We start from the raw sequence: 21,681 nt of genomic DNA on the forward strand, positions 1-21,681 counted from the left end.
AGCAGCCCTTTAAATAGTCTCCCTGCCTCTACTATTTCTAATGAATCCCAATATTGTTAAATGGATCATTAATTGGGCCATTTTCCAGCAATGAGAACTGGGACAGATCAGCAAGCCCGTCTGACTGTGACACAGCTCCAGCCCCAACACTGATTGTGTGACTTTGGATAAGATACTTAACCAATCTGGGCCTCCGTTTTCCAAACTGTAAGAGAAGACAGTTAAATGACTACATTAATATTAAATAAACTTAGGACAGGACTTGTCATATAGCAAATGCTGTGTAAACATTTACCTTTTTTAAAAAATACCACTGCCCTGATGAAGAAACACTACTGAAGTTTCAGTGTTTGCAGAATCACTGACATGTTTCTTTAGTCTGAGATTTAAGATCTAAAATCTAGCCCCACCCAATGTTTCCAAACTAATTTCCCTGTAAAAACCTTTCCATTCATTGAACACAGATTATTGGGTAACATTTATTAAGGACTGAGACATAAAATTAGTAAGTCGTGAGCTGGTCCTCAAGGAATTCAACTCTAAGTGAAAGACAGTCATTTAAACAGATGAAGATGGACGTAAGGTGCTAAGATTGTACATATTAGAACTTTCTTTTTCCCATTGGCTTGGAAGTATCTTGAAAGTTTTTAGAAACTAGATTAAATTTAAGCTGTCTTTTAAAAAAAGAATATAAATAAATTTAAACTGTCTTAAATTATAAATACAGTGGAATGATCAAAGCAGAAGAGAATTCTGAGTAGAGATTAATATTGAAAACTGCAAGTAATTTGATATGATTAGAGCCAGGTTGCATATTAGAGCATGGTAACAACAAATGAGACAAATTAGAGGAAGAAAGCAGGTTGTGAGTGTGTTTTTTGGTGTCATGTTAAACCATGTTAAGGACAGTGAACTTTATTGTGTAGTTACCAGAATGTAGTTGAAGGTTTTAAGCAGGCCCAAAAGATTCAAATGTACGTTAAAAAAAACAAGAAAAAGTACTATGATTTTGTAAATGAAAACTATAATACTGAGTTAGAAGAGACAAAACAGGAGACTATCATAGCAGCCAAAGCCAAAGCTAATAATAATAGGATTTTAAAAGGTAGCATAAACCATCTTCTTGGGTAATAAACATAGAGAAAGCATGAAAAAGAATAAAGGAATTTTGTGGAGTTTTTTGCCTGTTTTAAATTATTGTATGCTTTTGTTATTTTTTACAATTTATTCCTGTGGGCCGTTTGTTTGTGTGGGACAGAGGTGAGATACTAACGATAGTTTTCATTCTGAGCTTGGAGCACCTGTAGACATCCAAAGGCACATAGTTAGGTATGGAACTGAAGCTCAGGTAGTAGAGTTAGACCAGATATATTGATGTTGGGCTCATTAAAGAGAGAAAGCTCAGAGAATGTATGGAGTAATCGTTGTTTTAAGGGAGTGCATCAGAACTGCCTGCTGAATTTAAAAATTAAAGACACTGATATAAAGAGAATAAGTAGGCCTTGGGACTTACAGGAGATTTTCATAAGCAATTAATTTTTTAAGAAAGTTGAATCAGTTAACATTGTAAAGTGTTACAAAGAGGTCAAGAGGGCATAGACTAGAGTGCCCATTGTAATGGACAATTGGAGAAAATCTCTTGGTTATGTTCATGAGAGTCAACTCATTGGGCAGGAAAAGCCAGATCGCATCAGTCTTCGCCAAGGAGTAAGACTATATCAGGTGAAGGAGTCTTTTTAAAGAAAAGACCCATGGTAAAGGCACACTGAGAACTACATATGTCATAAGAAGTCTATGCAAAACTGAGAAAGAGGGTAGACTGTATACAAATTATTTTGTAGCCCGAAAAGGGTTGGAAAGTTACTTTGTTATCTAAGACGGTATGACCTTGGCCCAACATTTGAGTAGTTTACCATCTAAGGTTGACACTGTAGTTTAGAAAGAACCAAGTACATTTGCAAATTAAGTCAACTATTATTTCATATTACCTATAAAATGTTAAGAATGATAAAGTATCATAAAATACTGGTAGTAAGTGCAGAGAAATGGATAAGCATTTGGGAAAAAATGAGGAATGGAAACTAGGAGACCAGAAAACGGGTCTGTTCTAGCAGCTATTTGGAAGCCGGAGAGGAGAATCTCATAAAGACTTGAAGCTAGGAGAGAGGCAGAAATACCAAGCTAGAATATGAAGGAACTGAACAGTAAGTACAAAAAGTGGATTTTAAAACAAAATTCATAAAAAGAACCATGAGAATTTAATAAACTGGGTTTTCTTAGAAAATGATTTTTCTTTCAAAAGAAGTAAATAAATTAGTGTGTTTGGGTTTATAAAATATAGTCCCTAGTACATGGTAGGTGTTTATTAAATTCCTATGCGGATGTTTGCAGCACCAAATCTTCCAAAATATATAGATAAGTTTTACTGTCCCTAATGACACCAATACCAGCTGCCAAATAACAATGAAAATAACTGTGGTTTTCCCTTTTTTAGCCTAACCTCTGATTCCTGCGTTATAACTACCTCAGAGATATACCTGGGCATAGAACTACTGCATTTGTGTGTTGTTGTCAAAACTTGTGTTTTGTGATAATAATAGGAAGAAGTTATAACAATTTGATATCTTAATGGACAACAATATCAGGACATTTGAAATTAAAAATGGCCACAGGAGCTCAAGCACTATTACCTAAGAGAAGTCAATAGGTTTGAGTAAATATAAGAGCCCCTTTAAGACAAACAAATGGCTAGTTTTTGAGACAGAAAGAAACTCATCACAGTTGCACCTTTTAGATTTGATTTTTGTCTCATGTTAAGTTTGTTCGCACGGTGTCCTGTTGGGGCACATTTCACACCACAGAGGACAGACTTGCATGGGTCCATTTTCCATAAGCCAGGTTGTCTTATAAAGCAGTGATTCCGGTGCGTGTCCATCAAACACATGCACACCTACAGCACCTAAATGACAATGAAAGAAGAGGAGCCCGGAAGGGCTCAGGGAGAATGGAAAAGAATTCTCTTTCCCAGCCTTGTCTCCCAGTTCCTCCTCTGTTTCTGTCATCAGTAAAACATGGGGTGCAGAGCTTTGCTGAATATATACACATACACATGTACAGGCCACCTATTATTTAATGTAAATAGAATAAACTATAAAAAACTAAATTAGTGCAATAAAAAAATCAATATATCCAGGGACATTTTGACAAGCTATGGAGAGGCTACCGTGGAATCATCTGTAAATTATTTGAAGTTCTATTATCTTTGTTTGTTTAGTTTATATGTTAAATAGCATTTACTATTACTAATTTTTCCCACAAAGCAGAGAATTTATTTACAGAGTGGAATGGATGTTATAATGAATTGTGTTCGGTTTCTTCCCCTTTGGAGTAAAAGCAAAAGCAAATCAACCCCAAATCCTCGTAAATCTTTTATTACTTTCCCTTTACAGCTATTTTTTCATAACTGAGAGCTTTAGACATCAGGCTGTCTAGGGGGATTTGAGGAGTTGTTCAGAAAATTTGTCATTCTGTGTTCCTTTTCTGGCTGTGTGATAGGCTGAGCGAATACATTTGGGGAGAGTACAAGCTATCTCTCCTTTCCTCCCTGTTGAGATGAATATAAATACTGCCCTTGGGAAGTAGGTGAACTTCCTTGGGCCACCTGAACATCTTCAGGGGGACTGGAGAGCTAAATAGTTCTGAGGATACCTACAGGAGAGGAAACTGGTGTTTGTTTTTAAAAAAGTTAAAAAAAAAACACCATAAAAAACTTTGAAGGTTTTACAAACAACAAGTTAAAGAGTAAGCCTGAAGAAATCATCATTCCTTGTGGGTCTGCATACACTTAGAGCCAAGCAGTAAATTAAATAAAAGATGTGGTTAGAAAGTAAACAGAAGAGATATAGCAGCAAATTTAATGCCCCGTTGCAAGCTTACCTTTGCCCCCGGCTGGGCAGGAGCGCTGGAACACAAAACATTGACTTAGGTTATTCGTAAGAAGTGGCCTAAGAACCAGGGGAAGGCTGATCGATTTTATGTCTTTCCTACCTCATTAAATATTTTAACTGACATGGAGTAAAGAAGGCAGGTAAGATAATAAAATTAAGGAAGTACGTGGGGAAAAGAATGGTTTTACTTTCTCTCTTGCTGCTACTTTTGATCCGGGCCCTCTCAGGTCTCCTTCGTGGTATCTCATTGCTATTCCGGTGTGGCTGTGGTGTTGGCACTCACATTTTGTAGCCTTATTTTTTTCTTTTTGGACTCTCTGGAGGGAAAAGTTTAGTATTTCTCACTTGGCTTATCTTTATTTGGACTCTATTTTTTTCCCCCCTCTTTCTCATTTTTTTCAGGACTTTTAGCCTGAGGAAATTTTTCAGAAAGCTTTCATACTCACTTGACAAATTAGTGATTCCAGCATCTTTCTCCCTCACAATTCACCCTAAGGGTAAAAATGGATTTCAATGCCTGACTAACCAAAACAATGTGAAATAAGAATATAGTTGAGGGAACAGAGAGGAAGGGCAGAAGAAGAGGCATTTGCTTATTTATTTAATAAAATTTCTGCAATTCCCATGGATTTTTCCCATCCCAGGACTTGCCTTCCTTGCCTACAAATGCGGGAGGTGTTAAACCCCACAACTAATTTGCCCCTGCTGCTTCTGAAATTCTGCAACCACTTAATTTGTCTAATTCCATTGCCACTTATCACTCTATTTAACTCCCTGGTGGTTCCCAAACTCTAGACCAGTCACGGACTCTGGAGAGGCAGGATTAGAGGTAAAATAACTTTCTATTCCTCTTTGCACATCTCACACACGCCTAGGCCTCCTTACCGCGATTCGTAGCTCATTTTTGATTGGGAAAGGGGGAGGAAAATAACTCCTGTAAATTTTCTACCCTCTCCTCAGGTCTCCTGGCTTCCCACCTTGTCTATTTTTCTGTGCCTGTCTTTTAAATACTATCTCCTAACCAATCTTCTCAACCTCAGAGTTACAGTTTCTTTTCATCTCGTCAGAGTTCCTCTTCTTATTTCTTTTATCTCCCCTGAACTCCGTGCAAGATGTTCTATTGCTCCACATTTCCCTGTCCTTAAAAGTCATCATTTGCTCTTACTTCCACCTGAGAGCCCCCAACACTATTTTTGAAACTCCATTACTGTGAAATCCCTGAATCTCCAGTCCTCTCAACTGTCTGAAACGCCACCTCCATGTTCCTGAGTCATAATTTGTCTCTTGACTCCGTCTGCCACCAGACCCGCTCAGACCGACTCCCTGTCACAGACAGAAGATTGCCTGTGGAGGCTTGGAGGGAGGCGGGCACGGCGAGACGGGCTGTGATTGTCCCCACTGGGACCTTTCTGGCATCCTAAACTCTAAGCACAAGTAGAAGATAGAACTTCAAGGGCACTGTGAGATGAATCTTTGTAGACCTGTCCAGGAATATTACCACTATATTGAATATTGCTTCACAGAAAAATGATTTTTCTCTTCTAAGTAAGGGGATTATAATGAAACTTTTGGAACACAACCTATTAATAGGAGACTGCTGATAGATAGCGGAGTCAGGAACAAAATGTAAACGCTTGTCAAGATTATTTTCTATCTATATTTGCCATTTACTGTTTTCATTGAAAAATATTAAATATGAAACGTTATAGAAAAGAATAAAAAAAAAAGAAAGGAATGTGAAGGAGACCTTGCTTTTTTAGACATTAAAAAAATCTATTTTTCCCTGTTTGGAACAGTATATTTATCTCCTTATAATAGCATTGTTTGTTCCACATGATATGATGTTATTTTTAATAAAGAAAACAGTGAAGCAATTATAATTGCAAATTGTAAATAAAACATTCTAATCATCCTCGAAACACAAATAATGATAAAAATTGAAGATAATTAAATATAATACGAGTGGTGCATTATGGAATATGAATGACATACAATCCCTTGAGTAAAATTTACATATTTTAAGGTAGCATTTTAACCATTTACAATTGACATAACTTCTATTTATAATTCAATAGTCTTTTAAAAACATCAACACTAGTAAAAGTAGCCTAATCAAAGAGGCCTTCAGATTAAATGTCCACAAATCCACCTATGGCAATTTTAATTCCGAATAAAAATCTCACCTGAGTTACTGGACCCACCCAGGTCGCACGCTGCGCACCTGTTCAGGGCGCGTTGCGGGGCCGCTCGCTGGAGCGCCCGTGTCCGCAAGGCTGCAAGGGGTGCCTGCATTAGGGTCAGCTTTCCGCGTGAAGTCTGTAGAATGAGAGCAGCCGGTGGAAACTGGTTTTTATCTCGGCCTGGCGGACTGGGAAGGCCGTACTTTCCCAGAACAGACGGGTAGCGCCCCACGTATGTTTCTCGACCTGAGGCGCCCACGTTTCCACGCCGAGCGCCGGCGATCGGGCCTCGGAAAGGCGCCCGGCGGCGCGTGACGACCGTCCCACTCCGCACGGAAGCGGACGCCCAGGGGTTCCTCCCTCGGGCCCCGTCTGTCTGTCCGTCTCTCCATCCTAGCAGGGAATGTCCCCCTTCCTAGCAACCGGACTGGGATCTCTCTGTACCCTCCATCAGCCATTGGCTTAGTGTCACAACTTGTGCTTCTGAGGTTGGAAGGAAAAAGGATTATCGGCAGCATTCAATTATCTGTCCAGGTCGGCTTCCCCCGGGGCTGGTACCAGCGTGGCATACAGGGCGCGGCGTCTGTGCCCGTGGCGCTTACAGCTGCGTGAGGGGGCGGTCGCCACGCAGTGTTAGAAAACCCACAGCCGAAGGAGGAATCGCGGACAGGGCGGGCGCGCGAGGCGTTGAACTCAAGCCCGGAGGTGGGGCCCGGGGCCGGGTTTGACTTCCCAGAGTTAAAAACACACACACATTACATGAAATTGATTGGAACCATCCGAATGTTAACGCGAGGAGTCCCTTACCGTTTCACTGATGGCTGGATGCCTCGTCCTCTCGTTGCAGCGTCCACCTGCGCGGCTGCGGAGTTCCGCTGCGGGGACGGCGCGTGCGTGCCGAGGTCCGCGCGCTGCGACCAGAGGGCCGACTGTGCGGACGCTTCGGACGAGAGGAGCTGCGGTGAGGCCGCCCCTCGGTCCGCCGCGCGGGCCCCCGGCGCTCCGCCGAGCCCCGTCCGCTCTTCCCTGAGCCCTGTCCACGGCTGATACGTAATTAACCCTGTTGTGTAGGATAACTGCACACTTGTTTCTGCATTTGGGCTGGGGTGTTTTTGTCTCTGTGACCTACACAGAAGGTTGATAATGTTTGCCCGTGAGGGTTGTTTATTTTTCTGTTTACCTCCTTACAGATAATACAGACTGCACACACTTCTATAAACTCGGAGTGAAAACCACGGGCTTCATACGGTGTAATTCTACCTCACTGTGCGTCCTGCCCACCTGGATATGCGATGGGTCCAACGACTGCGGAGACTACTCAGATGAATTAAAGTGCCCGGGTAATTCCAGAAAAACAAACAAACAGAAACAAGCTTTGCCTCGAAGAGGCAGAGAGGCTAGTTGTGTAGACGAAACTTCATTTTCATTATTAATATTCAATGGTTAAGATTAAAATTTAAATATCCTGAACATGCCACTTGATCTTTTTAAATAGATTGTAAGATGATAGGTCAAGAAATCTGTTCTGTATTTGGATCAATTTCCAATTTTAGTTCACCATTAATCCTTTTAAAGTTAGTGATTAAACTTAGCATGTGTAATCTATAGTTCCCTTAGAAGCACTCTGTACTGAGAAAGGACAATTTAGAGACTAAAGAGGAGACTATATTACTGACCGCGGGCTCTACTCAGTGTCATGATACAGTTTGCCCTGTGTCAGGCTGCTCGAGGCATCCCACACGGTCTCTGCCGAGTGGTCTATGGCGCAGTCATCAGGACTGGGTCAAGGTTAGATAGATATGCTTAACCTGACTGTTAACCATGTTTACCTACATGAACTCTCATCTGCATTCTTAGGAGAATGCCTTTCATAAAAAGGTCATAGCCCTGTCTCTTTCTAACTGTTTGAAGAAACAAATTACAAAAATATAATAACACAGGAAAGAAAGGTGTTAAATGACTAAAACTGGAAGTAGATAAACGACACAGGAAACGATTAAATGTGTTTTCAAACATCTGTTTCACTCCCCTGACCCTGTGGCCACACTCACTTTTTCCATGTTTAGTGGACATTTAATAATTTTTGAAATAATTAAAGAAATGATACATGTGGACATTCTACATGCCACTGTACACACACACACACACACACACACACAATCTGCCATAAGAACTGATAGTTTTCATAGTTTATGATCTATCACTTAATTGAGCAATAGCAGAGTCTTCTTTTTTCTTCTTTTTTCAACGTGTAATGTTCTGTGGCTCCCCACAACTCTTTAACTTTCTTTCTTTTTTTTTTAACTTTCTTTTTAATTATACAAAACTTTTAAAAAGAAATATAGAAACATTGTTTCCGGCTCATGGAATCTGACTGTCTAGATTTTTGAAGCCCCCTTTCCCCCCTTTTTATTGAATTTATTGGGTGACACTGGTTAACAAAATTCTGTCTCAGGTGTGTGTCCACCACCCCCAGGCAAGTCTCTGTCCATCACCATTTATCTCCCCTCAACCCCCCTCAACCCCCCTTCCCACCCAGCAATCACCACACGACTGTCCCTGCCCCTGAGTTATTGGTTTTTCCTTTTTACCTTTTTTGCTCAGTTCCTCTCCCCCTCAACCAGCACCACCCCCTCCCCACCAGCTCTCAGCCTGCTCTCTGTCCGTGAGTCTGTCTCTGTTTTGCTTGTTGGTTCATTTTGTTCATTAGATTCCACATATGAGTGAAGTCCTATTGCACTTGTCTAAAGCTCCACATTATTTGGATATAACCAGTTTTTCCTTTAGTATCATCTTTCCGAGTCAGATTTGATGATTATATCTTCTTAGTGTCCTCTGGTCTGTGCCAGTTTTTCTGTTTTTTGGTGTGTTTTTTTGACAATTTTGTTGTTTGTTTCGTGAGTTTGTTTTTTGTTTTTTGTTTGTTTTTATGATCTTGACATTTTTGGAGGGAACGTCTCAGTTCTGTCTTAAGTTTTCTAGCTACTTATCCCTTCCAGTTCAAGATTATTACTGTTTTGCTTTCCACCTATATTTCAGAAGTCTAAGATTAATTATTATCTTTGACATTGCATTCTATATTTTGTCACAGTGCAAAACAAACACAAATGTGAAGAAAATTATTTTGGTTGTCCTAGTGGAAGATGCATTTTGAATACCTGGATATGTGATGGTCAGAAAGATTGTGAAGATGGACTTGATGAATTACACTGTGGTGAGGCATTGTATCTTGCTTCTGCTTTATAACGCATATTATTATTTATATATGTAGGTTCTTTTACATAGATATTTTATACAAAATATTGCTAATTGATTTAACATCATTTAAAATTTTTATTAAATAATACAAAATGGTATAGATTAAAATAGAACATAAAAACTTAAAACAAAGAATCACCTGTCCTACTCTTTTCTTTAAACCTGTTTTTCTTAGTTCACTCCATCACTTTAAATGATATACTTATACCTTCACTTTCTGAGTTATTACCTTTAGATGCTAATATATTTATTTTCTAATTTGAAAAATGAGGATTTATTTCGCCCTTTTTGTTATACTCCTCCCACCTATAATTGATTATTTATTATTATCCTAAATGTTCCCATTAATTGCGTGGCTAGCTTTAAATAGTATGCGTAAGCCTGGGTGTTATACTCCACCACCTACTTCTTCATTTCTGTGTGTGCGCATTTCATTTCCCTTGGCAAGGTAAGGGAGCACTTTTAAAATTTATTTTATAAAATATATGGCTTTTGTGATTTCCAAGCCAAAGAAATTTCCTGTAGGGAAAGAAAACATATATTTACTATTTTAATTTAATACAAAGAACATACACTGTGGTGAACAAAGTAGAGAAAAAGATTAAAAATGGATCTTCTATGAGATGTCAAATTCCCCTAAAAGTAACTGTCACCATGAAATATAAAGGTCCGTTTTATTTGATTAAGATGCTATATATCTTTACATTAGAACCCAACTTTGAACAAGATTAGCAGAGGACTTAGAAATACTTCATGTAGATTCAGAGTTTCTGAGAGGAAGCAATTACATGGTTGCTTCTTGTTTGATTTTATTTTTTTTCCAGGCTTCATTTTTTCTAAATGTCTCTCTTTTCACAGGTCATTTTAGGTAAATTTTTAAAATAAGTCACAAACTTAAACATTTTTTTCTTAGCCTCGCTTGGGGTTATGTTTTATTGATTTTAGAGAGAGAGGAAGAGAGAGAGACAGACAGACAGAGACAGAGGAGTGGGGAGAGAAACATCAATAGCTTGCCTCTCGTATGAGCTCCGACCGGAGATGGAACCCCCAAGGCTTTGGAGTATGGGGATTATGCTCCAACCAACTGGGCCACCTGGCCAGGGCAAGATGCAAGCTTTTGAAAATATTTTATAAGCATCAAAATTAAAAGTTTTACTCTTACAGTAATTTATATTTTGCATACTTTAATTTGGAAGGGTTTTATTTTTGGATCTTTCATGGTGATAAAAGCACTGAGTGGAGGAATAGGCTGAGGGTGGAGAGAGAAATCCCAGACCTGACTTTGGAAGCAAATGGAGCACACCGTTACCAATGCCTAATGTGGTACTAATGTACCAGACACCCTGCCAATAAATTTTTATGTTATTAGTCAGACTTAAGTTTTCTCAAGGGAGAGAAGCAAAACATCAAAGTGGTAAGTATGTATAGGCATGACACTGATGGCTTGTCATCAAGCTAAAACCCCCTCGGTCACCTGATTTAAAAACAAAAATATATGCTGGTGAGTCCATATTGTGACCTTGCCTAGGATGTAAAGTTTTCTCCAATTGTTCAAAAATATGTTAAAAATTAGAAAGTATAGCTAGACCATACCTGGACTATTTATTGTATATCTCTTTATCACATGTATTTTTAAAATGATAATCTGGAATATACTTAGAGGGGAGCCGCATCATAATGACTAGCTCCCAGTCAAACCTGTGAGAATTATGTTGAAGGAACAATGTTGTATAACCTGGAAACTCAGAGGGAATGTGCAGCCTGTTGTCAAAATACTGTAGAGCTGATAGTGCAGAGGAGCTTGGCTTGTTCTATTGTAGGACTGTTGGCTTTAGTGAAGTCAAAAGAAGAGCATTCTCACTCTCACATCTGTCTTAAGAGGGTCTCAAAGATTTTTTCGCTCTTTTGCATCTAAAACAGACATTCTTCTTTCTTTTCTAGATTCTTCTTGTTCTTGGAACCAATTTGCTTGTTCTGCACAAAAATGTATATCAAAGCACTGGATTTGTGATGGGGAGGATGACTGCGGAGATGGGCTAGATGAAAGTGATAGCATTTGCGGTGAGCTGTTTCTTATGTGTTCTTATTCAGTTCTCAGGTGCAGGATGCATACGCTCTGTCATTTTAGAGTCCATGTAAAACTTTGTTTTCTACTTATCTTAACGTTAAATTTGTATATACATTTCTATGTAGCTGCTTTTATTATTTTTATGGAACCTATTCTTCTATTTTTATATATACAGTTGTTATTCAATGTTTAGTTTTTTCCCCTGAATATTGACACAATGAACTTTGGAATTATTTGGGTTAAGTGATCAAATATTTTTCATGGCTCTTAATATGTATTGTTAACATGTCCTGCAAAAAATATTGAACTGATTTATATTGCACCAGCCACACATGTTATTTGAGTGTGTGTGTGTGTGTGTGTGTGTGTGCATTATCATAATCATTATTATTGAATTGTTTCAATGGGCAGTTAGGAAGTAGGCTATTGTATATTATTTAAAAATATACGTTATGCCCGGCCAGGCGTGGCTCAGCGGTTGAGTGTCAACCTAGGATCCAGGCGATCGGGGTTCGATTCCCGGTCAGGGCACATGCCTGGGTTGCAGGCTCCATCGATGACTCTCTCATCATTGATGTTTCTGTCTCTCTCTCTCCCTCTCCTTTCCTCTCTCTGACATCAATAAAGATATATTTAAAAAATAAAAATGTACGTTAAAAACACACAATTCAATGTACAGGTTATTTGTTGTAGAATTGTGCACCTGAAACCTGTATAATTTTCTTAAACAGTATCACTCCAATAAACTCAATGAAAAGGAAATAAAAATAAATAAAATTTTCTATTCCTCTGTAAAGATAAATTCAGCTTTGTATAATTAGAGGTATAGTGTTAAACATCTCTATTTAACTTGTGTATGTCTACTATACAGCCAATATAATTGCTTTTAAATATTCACAATCATTTAACAAAAATGTATATGGAATTAACTGAATTTTATATGGGGTAAAAGAAGGAAGAAATGTAATTTCTATAAGTTTATTACACTTGACCAATTATAATTAATGTGTATCTGTCTGTCTGATTTGTTTCTGTATGTGTGGTTGTATCTAGAGATATATATTCTTTACTCATTACAGAAGCTATAATTCATAGCTCTTTCATCCTCATGTCAGAGAGGAAAGGACCTGACTCAGAATAAGGTACACAGACAGTTAGGTGTACTTAACACCTTTATTAAATGTCAGGAGTCTGGCCTGCTCTTCAGGTTACTACCATGGAGACAGGTAGATAAGATTTTATAATGTTCAAGCTAAACTGAAGTTCTCTGGAAATAACATAAAATTGGAGCTATCCTTTGAAAGCAGACAACTTATTTTCTTGTATTTAAGCTAACCAAAATCTACTTTTTATTTATTCAACTGAAACACCTTAGTTATATGTCAGTTAAAGGTAAATATAAAAAGATCTCTATCTGAAAGCTCTGAAAAGAAAGAGAAATCAGCAATCAAGTAGATGACTGGCCAGTGTCTTAACTACTTTGTTTTTATTTGCTATTAAATCTTTCTTTAATTTTAACAAAGAGATTAGCCACTTACAATGGTTTGAACTTGTTTCCAGTCTTTAAAATAGTATTGCTGTGGACTCTTTATTTAACCCGGCATTAAGGGCCTCCACTGATACCTGCACCCTTTCCAAGTGGGCACAAAATGGGCAAAGGCCCTAAAGTCATGCAGAGCTGAATTTCCCCACGCCTGCATTTTCCAGCTCTGTGATCATGGGTACAGGTCCATTTTATTCCTTATTTCTCAAATTCCTTACGTATCAAGTGGGTACAAAACGATCTACCTTTCTGAACCTGCTGTGATTATCTAACACGACCAGTGTGCAGTGTATAAATGAGTTTGTTTCCATTCTTTTTTGTTCTGTGTCTTCGGCTTCCTCCTTTATTTTTCAGAGTCATTATTGCCATTGGCGATATTGTTATCACTGTGCCTGTATCTATCAGCGTCCTGAGAATTAAAAAAACAAAAAGCATGAAAATTGTAAAGGACACATTTACCTGTTGTCAAAACACCCAGTCAAATGAATTTAATTACAGGGTGGGTTTTATATACTAACTACCAAGCTGGTGACAGATAAAAATTACTGCTTTAGACCAAACATCAGTCATCAATACAAACCTAATATTTTAGGATTGGAAAGAAACATTTTAAATGGTTTATCTCAGTGGTTCTCAACCTCTAGTTTACAAAATATCCTTCTCAGGAGTGTGTCAAAAATGTATATTTTTAATCCCCACCTCCAACTATTCTAATGGGGGCTGTAAACACCATCTTTCTTAAGCGCTTAGCGGTTCTGACTTGAGATCTGAGGATCCTATTTTGAAATTATAGTGTAGGCCACCTCCTTCATTTGATCATTAAAAAAAGAGAAACTCAGAGAGGTTAATAAATTTGCCTGAGGTCACTCAGTGAGTCAGAGATGATGGAGCTAGGACCCGAATTCAGGTTTCTGAAATACTTAGTAAATAACATAGTAACTCTTACCAATCAAGCAGTGTATCTGATAGGAGCACAGGATGGACCTGCTGGAATTCCTCTGGCTTGTCTTCTCCTCCTTCGGGATTCATGCCCCTGAGGAAGTCAAGGTGTCTTCAGATGGCAGTGGTAACTGTGGAATGAAGCCATGAGTTTTTCTTTGGCCCATTTTCTTTCCAATTGACTATGACGTTTTGGCATGCTTTTAACACAAAATCTGTTGAACACTATCAAGGGAGCCAGAAAATTAGCTGCAAAGAACCTTATGCCATTTCATAGTTTGAGATATCTTAGTAATTATGTAGTCATAACCTACATTTTATAGACAGTGAAATTCAGACACTAGTCTTCTCCAAGGTCAGACAAAATTAAATTTCTCAACAGCCAAATCAAAGCTATATCTATTATGCCTACCTTGAGAATAAATTAGGGTGATAATAAAAAAGTAGACAAGAAGCAGAATAAAATGTATTTTTAAATTTCAAGCGTAATAACAAAAAATATTATGGAAATTAGAGCACAAATTGAGAGTATAATAGTGAAAGTGACACTATGATCTTATGGCAAGCTTGAGACGATAGATAAGAAATAATATAAAAATAATTTCTGTAGGAAGAGAATTTTATTATCAAAGGTACTAAAGACTTAATAGGTAGCAGGTAAATTCATTTTTAAATGAAAGCAACATTTATTTAACAGAGTTTTATGATTTTCTCCAGTAATAGATATCATATTAAACTTCATTCTATTAACACTTATCCTCAATCATATGAACAAATATGAATTATCTGAGGGACTTTTCAACATTCACTTGCCATCCTGCTCTCCCAACTAAAGTGTATATCAGTGAAAGCATGTTTATGTTGGAAAAGATCACTAGGGGTTTCTGTTCTGTCACCCTACTACCCTACCCCCGTCATATTACAAACATTGCATCGAAAAGCATTTTCTGCTCATGCAACTGTGGCTGAAAGGATGATATGATGATCCAGTTAAAGCATGATGCCTATTACTTTAAATATTTGCAAACAAATGCCCTTAATCAGTCATTTTCTTCCTGGAGATATTAACATTTCCTGAATAATTCTAACAATATGATTTTTAGAATCTTTTCTATGGGCAGCTTTTGGTCATAAGAAAGTGAAATTAAAGAAAAGTTAGAGCCCAGTCCATTGGCTCAGTAGCTGAGCACTGACCCATGAACCAGGCTGTCACAGTTCGATTCTCAGTCAGGGCACGTGCCCGGGGTTGCGGGCTCGATCCCCAGGTAGGGACTTGCAGGAGGCAGCCGATCGATGACTCTCTCCCATCACTGATGTTTCTATCTCTATCTCCCTCTCCCTTCCTCTCTCTGAAATCAATAAAAACATATTTAAAAAAAAAAAAAAGAAAAGTTATATTTGAGGGTCCAATTACTAATTGACTCAACAAATGTTTTATATAAATAACAAACAAACTATTCAGTATGTATAGCTATACTTGGGGCTAAGGAAACATCATGAGAAAGAATCATTTTCTAATTTTCGATGATTACCCTATGCCCATATAAGGAGAAACAAAGAGAAAGCACCTGTGACCCTTTGAATTTACAAGTCAACAAGCTTTTCTTTTTTTTTTTTTGCAGTTTGAAAAGCAATATTATTCATCTAAAGGGACATTAAGTTGATAAAGCAGAGAAAAGATAGATTCTGTTTATTAAGTGTGTAAAAGCAAAGGGAATATGCATACATTTATTCTTTTCAACAACACAAGGTGGGGATTAACGATAATGACATTAGAGGTTAAGACAAGGTGTTTAGGACTCAAAGGGCTCTTGGACTCCCAGCTCCACATGTGCACCCTGTGTGACTCGTGTATTTCTGCAAGCTTTGCAACTCCCTTTTCTGTGAAATGAGATTAATAACAGTTCTACTGTTTGCTGTTACTGAGAGTATTAAATGAGTTATTATGTTACGTGCTTAGCATATATTAAGCATAAACATTATTGTTATTATCCTGATAAATTCAGTTCTTTTAAAATGTAATTCAGTTTATTCACAATTCTATGACATGTCTATGTTTTGCTACATTTTACAAAGAGAAAACATTATTTTCTGCCACGTAACGTTAAGAAATACGATTTTGAAATTAAGAAAGAATGCATTCTTAGAGGAAAATATGTAGATATCTGTAGGGGAAGGATAATATTTGATGATTCCAAATTACTGCAGTTTCTCCCTTGTCAGTAACATTCTTCTGCGCCCCTTTTTTTTATAGGAAATGGAAACAGCGGGCCTTTGTCAGCAGACACGCAGTGACCTTGTGACATCTTTTCTTTGGGTTTCAGGAGCCGTGACCTGTGGGGCCGACATGTTCAGCTGCCAGGGCTCCCACGCCTGTGTGCCCAGACGCTGGCTGTGTGACGGGGAAAGGGACTGTCCCAACGGGAGCGACGAGCTCTCCACGGCAGGCTGTGGTAGGAACCCTGGGGCTGCCCGTGGGGAAGGCTGCAGCAGCCCCCCAGACCCCGGCTCCTGCACTGTTCACCATTTCCCATTCCCCTCGCTTTCTCAGTCCTGAACTCACAGGCAGGGTCAGGATTAATCAGGTGGGATGTTGCCATCATAGTAGCTCAGCGACCCCTCTGACCCCTGTTCAAAGCCTTTTGAGCGCTCCCAGTGGGATTACCCATTGACAAACCACTTTGATGACCACGATGTATCATTTCACTTCTGAGGGAATGGGACGCCCTGATATGTGAGTAGCAGGTTTGTTCATTTCTTCTTAGCATCGTCGACCATGTCCCCCCTCCCCTACCATGGCAACTTTTAGATTGCTTATTTCAGATACTCTGTCAACGGCTTCTGTGATCCTAAATAACTACTGATCAGAAAAGGTCAGTGAGCACCTATTAGCCCAATGGATGGGGTATTAACCCTCAGGTCAGGTAAAAATATTATGGATATAGCTGAATGAAGCCCAGGGATCAGAGGAACACTTTTGGAGGTCAGATAATTTACTCAGTTTCTGACTCTAGGTCACCTCAGGAAACTCACAGGGAATTACTGACTAGTGAAAAATTAGATAAATTCCTTTGCATGATCACGGAAAGGTAGAGACTATTTGAATGGAGGTTTCAAGGTCACATAGGGGATCAGCTGTACTGAGCGATTGATCAGAAACATTGCTGCGAACTCTGCTCATTACAGTGAATTCTGCCAATCATCACTCCAATAACCTCTCTCTGGGTCTTTAAAACCGTACTTGAAGCCCAAATGTAAGTGTGTGAGTATGTGGTATGTGTGTAAGGGGAATGGTTAAAACAGAGAGGAAAAAGAAAACTTTGAGCAAGCCTGTGTGCACAGAATTCATGCTACTGCAGAATAATTCCCTTTGATCTTGAAACTGATGTGTGTGTCTGTAAAGGTCAATGGGGCCCCTGGGGGCTGCATAATAGGGATTATGCATCAATTCAGGGATCCAGATGGTCCCAGTATAGTGTTGCTATTGTAACAGTTAACACTCTGGGAGGCATATTAACACTTTGGGCCACATGGGTGCTATTAAGTAAATTATTCTAAAATACAACAAATTGTACTCAAGTGATCTGAAAGTGTTAATGCTTATTTAGCCTCTGTGGCTTAGTGTTTTAAAGAACAATTCATGTATTAGAATTGGCATAATTCACTTGAGTTGCATAAGCTGTCACATGGTTCAAAGTTAGAGAAGTTATTAGTAATTGAGTTTTACTTTGATTATAATAGGCAATTTCTAATGCTGGTTCTATGTGGCTTCCTATTGTTTTTTAAATAAATTTGTTGAAAATAAATCATACCTGATTAAATTATGTGTGTATATGTGTGTGTGTATATATATATGTATGTATGTGTGTGTGTGTGTGTGTGTGTGTGTGTGTGTATATATATATATATATATATATATATATAGTTTTGCCTATTCATGTCTCCATTTCAATAATTATTAAGTTGAAAGCAGAGATTTTGTTTCTTCCTGGAGTTTGGGGCAGCCTGGGGTAGGGAGCTGATAGGTATGTAAAAGAATAATTGTAATTCCTTGTGTCGAGATGCCACATATAAAAGATACTAGGTCATCACAAATAAATATTTTACAAAAAGCCCACAAACCTCATGGAAGGACTTCAAGAAAAAGTAAACACATTGTCTGAATCCTAAAGGACAAAGAGAAGAGAGGGAGGAGTTCTATGTAGAGGAAGGTGCTATTAAGACACGGAAGGGAGAGATTGGAAGGCATCTAAATTTTTTCAGGTGACTATTATTTGTCCATTATTTTGGTAGGTGCTTTTATTTACATTACTGAATTCCCACAATATTTCAGTAAAGTGTTTTGGGGGATCTTCCAAAAATAATTGTCAGATATTTAAAGAGCACCTAGGAATTTTGGTCCCTAAAACGAGCTGATCTGCTTCGTATAACTTACTTAGTTCTTGCAATAAATGTAGCAGATAGATTTTATTATCTTTATTAAATACATAAAGAAACAGATGCACAAAGAAGGTAAATAACTTCCTCAGGAAACAAACATAAGAGGCAGAGTGACTTTTTGCAAAGCTTCCCTCTTTCCTGTATGTGATAATAACATGGTCTTTTTATTTTATTTTTAAAAATTGAGATATAATGGACATATAACATTGTGTTAATTTTAGGTGTATAACCTGAATTGATATATGTATATTCTGTGAAATGATAACAACAATAAGGTAGTTAACATTCATTATATAGCAGCTTCTTGACATTGGATATATCTCAAACCTTGAGTCTTACCGTAGCATTTATTCTTTAAATGTAAGAAAAGGTAATTGAAAAAAAAATTTGTATGATCCCTTCAAATCTCTATGATTCTATGCACATGATATTAAAATGTATTTCCTCTGCACAAGTTACTATCTTTTGAACATCTGTTGAAGTATTTATTTATTTATTTATTTATTTATTTATTTATTTATTTATAGTTTATCTTTATTGTTGAAAGTATTATAGCCCATTTTAATCAACCGTTTTCCCCACTGGTTAGGGCCCTTGGTAGATAGAGTACATTTTTCATGGATCAATATTCTGAAAGGGTCGGTACTTTTGTTTCATGGGTCAATATTCCTAATTGGTTTTGGTACTTATGGTCTGGCTCATCACACCATAGATCTTAACCTATTTCAACATGCAACTCTTGAGGTCACCTAAATATTTTACTTTCTTCTTAAAACAGTAACTTTCTTGGCCCTTTGACTTTTTTCTTTCACTTTCATTCTGAGAGTTAGCAGTTGGTGGTATTTTCAGGTTCAGTTTTCACAAATGAAGCAAGGTTTTTACCCTTGCTAGATAGAGCAAAACTTTCATGGATCAATATTCCAAAAAACCTAGACAGATTATTACATCAATTAACTATTTTTTAATCACATACAAACCTTTGAATTTCTCCTTTAGCAAACTTACAAGTGGCTAAAAGGCCTGAACTTTTGGACTCACTCTAGAACTTGAATGTATTAATACTAAAACTTTAGTATAGTAATACTAAAACATATATATTTACATTAATATATATTCAAATATATTAACAAATGTGTATTGATATGTATTATTGATATATTTGATATATTAAATATTATGTAATTTTTTTCTGAATAACTATGATTTAGTTTGTATAACAGCGAACATTCCCCAAATGCTTAAGGAGGGAGAAGATAAAATAGGTACTCATCTAACTTTATTTTTTGTGATGTCTTCCATAGCTCCCAATAATACCTGTGATGAGAAGGCTTTTGTGTGCCGTAATGAAGTGTGCATCCCCAAGCAGTTTGTTTGTGACCATGATGACGACTGTGGAGACGGCTCTGATGAGCCCCTGCAGTGTGGTAAGTACATCTACACTCCTCCCAGAGAAGCCTCTCAGGCTAAATATTAGTCTTTTAAAATGACTCAAAGAATGTATAAATAAATAAATAAAAACAAAGATATTTATTAATATCACTAAAGGCATGTAAATTCAGTAATACACAGACACACCACATCTAACCTCTTCAAGCTCTGCAATAATTACACATTTATTTGGAAATCATACCTACTTGTAGTGTATTCTTATCAGGAACCACACCAAAAGATGTTTATAAAAATATATTTGGTTTGAAGTACTTAAAGATAACACATTGCTGTCTATATAGTTCAGTCTTATAGCCAAATCAAATATCTGAGTGAGAGAAAAAAATGCAGTTCTCAATTACCAGAATAACTGGACACTGAGCATTTTCCTTTTATCTTATTTACACAGGCAACTATTTGTTAAAAATGTAATATTGTTATGAAATGTATCTTCACTGCTTCTACATTTATCTTACCACCATGTATATATATATATTCAATACAAATACATACATAACTTGGTGTTTGATATGAATCTCTTTGAAATCACTGGATATCAGTTTTTATGATCATTTCACCATTAAGTCATAGATTCAATGTGATATTTTAAAAGTTACATCAAAACTCAAGATTTAAATCTGAAGCAGAGTTATGTCTGATTGAATATCTTTCCTTTGCTAGACAATATATTTGGTTGATGTGACGATGAGTGAGAGAGCGGTCCCACTAGAAAAAACTTACGAAAAGGAAAATCAGAAATACAGTATAGTACAATCACGTACACTGTCAGGTAGGAATTAGTGTCACAATACATAAAATTGCAGCTGAGAAAATGATTTCTGAAGCACTAAGAAGCAGATAATGTTAGTCAGTGGAAATCCTTTTTAGATGCTAGAAATCAAGACATGGTGGTTAAATGCATGGACCCCGCAGCCAGACAGCCTGGGTGCAAATTCAGGTTCTGCCACTTACCAGCTGTATGACCTTGGAAAAGTTATTTCACCTCCCAGTATCTCAATTTCTTCAACTATAAAAAATTTATAATAGCATTGCTTAACTCTGAGGTCTGATAAGGGAATTAAATGAGTTAATATTTATAAAGTGCTTAGAGTAGTTTTGGAAAGAGCAAATCCTGTATATGTTTACAAAGACCTGCAAATTGAAATAATTGAGGAATAGCAATTAGTCTTTTGTGAGGTAAGTTGAAGCCAGAAAATTAAGTTGAAACTAAATCCTAAAAATTCTGAAATACAATGTTAGATAATTTGTATTTAATTTTTTTGTCTCTCAGTGACCAGAACACATTTTGAAACATAGGAACTGAAAGGTTAAGGGTCCGTGGTGAATCAACAGGCTAAATAGCCATCTCAGATGGGTGAATAAAGAATAATTAAATATATTAAAAGGGGATGGGATATCCCAAGGGAAGGGCTACACAGCACTTAGCCAAAGAGTATTGGGTCCATGATGGCAGCAAAATATATTTGGGATGGTGAAACCAGGAGGAACATAGAAAAGGGAACAGGAGGCCTAAGCAGGGCTGCTTTGGCTCCCCGAGAAGTGAGAGAGAGAAAGGGACCTTGAAGACAAGTTTGCAGACCTTGGAGACAGGTTCAGGGGGGTAAGCCATTCAAAGTGATAAACATCTCAATTAAGTAATCATTATTTATTAGCTTTTTATTAGAATTTTCTTTACATTTTTAAATCATAAAAATCATATTTCCTCTTTCCAAAAATAGAATAGTTCCTTAGATCTACCAGGAAGTTTGTAATAGAAATTACAGGTTTTATTATTAACAAAATTAGGAACAAATCCAATTAAAAACTTCATAACTTTCAAAATCAAAGGAATTTTACGTTTAATCAGACATAGATATG

The 21,681-nt window shown here is 37.4% G+C and overlaps 1 protein-coding gene across 1 annotated transcript in view; it reads left to right on the forward strand.

Moving 5' to 3' along the window:
- LRP1B (LDL receptor related protein 1B) overlaps window positions 1–21,681 on the forward strand; it is a 1,542,074-nt gene that overhangs the window by 1,293,847 nt on the left and 226,546 nt on the right. Inside the window, exons 48-53 of the mRNA XM_081143443.1 lie at window positions 6,975–7,088; window positions 7,318–7,467; window positions 9,219–9,341; window positions 11,327–11,446; window positions 16,260–16,388; window positions 19,677–19,799. Coding sequence (XP_080999569.1) covers window positions 6,975–7,088; window positions 7,318–7,467; window positions 9,219–9,341; window positions 11,327–11,446; window positions 16,260–16,388; window positions 19,677–19,799 — 759 coding nt within the window. The remainder of the gene's footprint in view (window positions 1–6,974; window positions 7,089–7,317; window positions 7,468–9,218; window positions 9,342–11,326; window positions 11,447–16,259; window positions 16,389–19,676; window positions 19,800–21,681) is intronic.

Source organism: Miniopterus schreibersii (genome assembly GCF_964146895.1).
Source record: "Miniopterus schreibersii genome assembly, chromosome: 7".
Taxonomy (NCBI): Eukaryota; Metazoa; Chordata; class Mammalia; order Chiroptera; family Miniopteridae; genus Miniopterus; species Miniopterus schreibersii.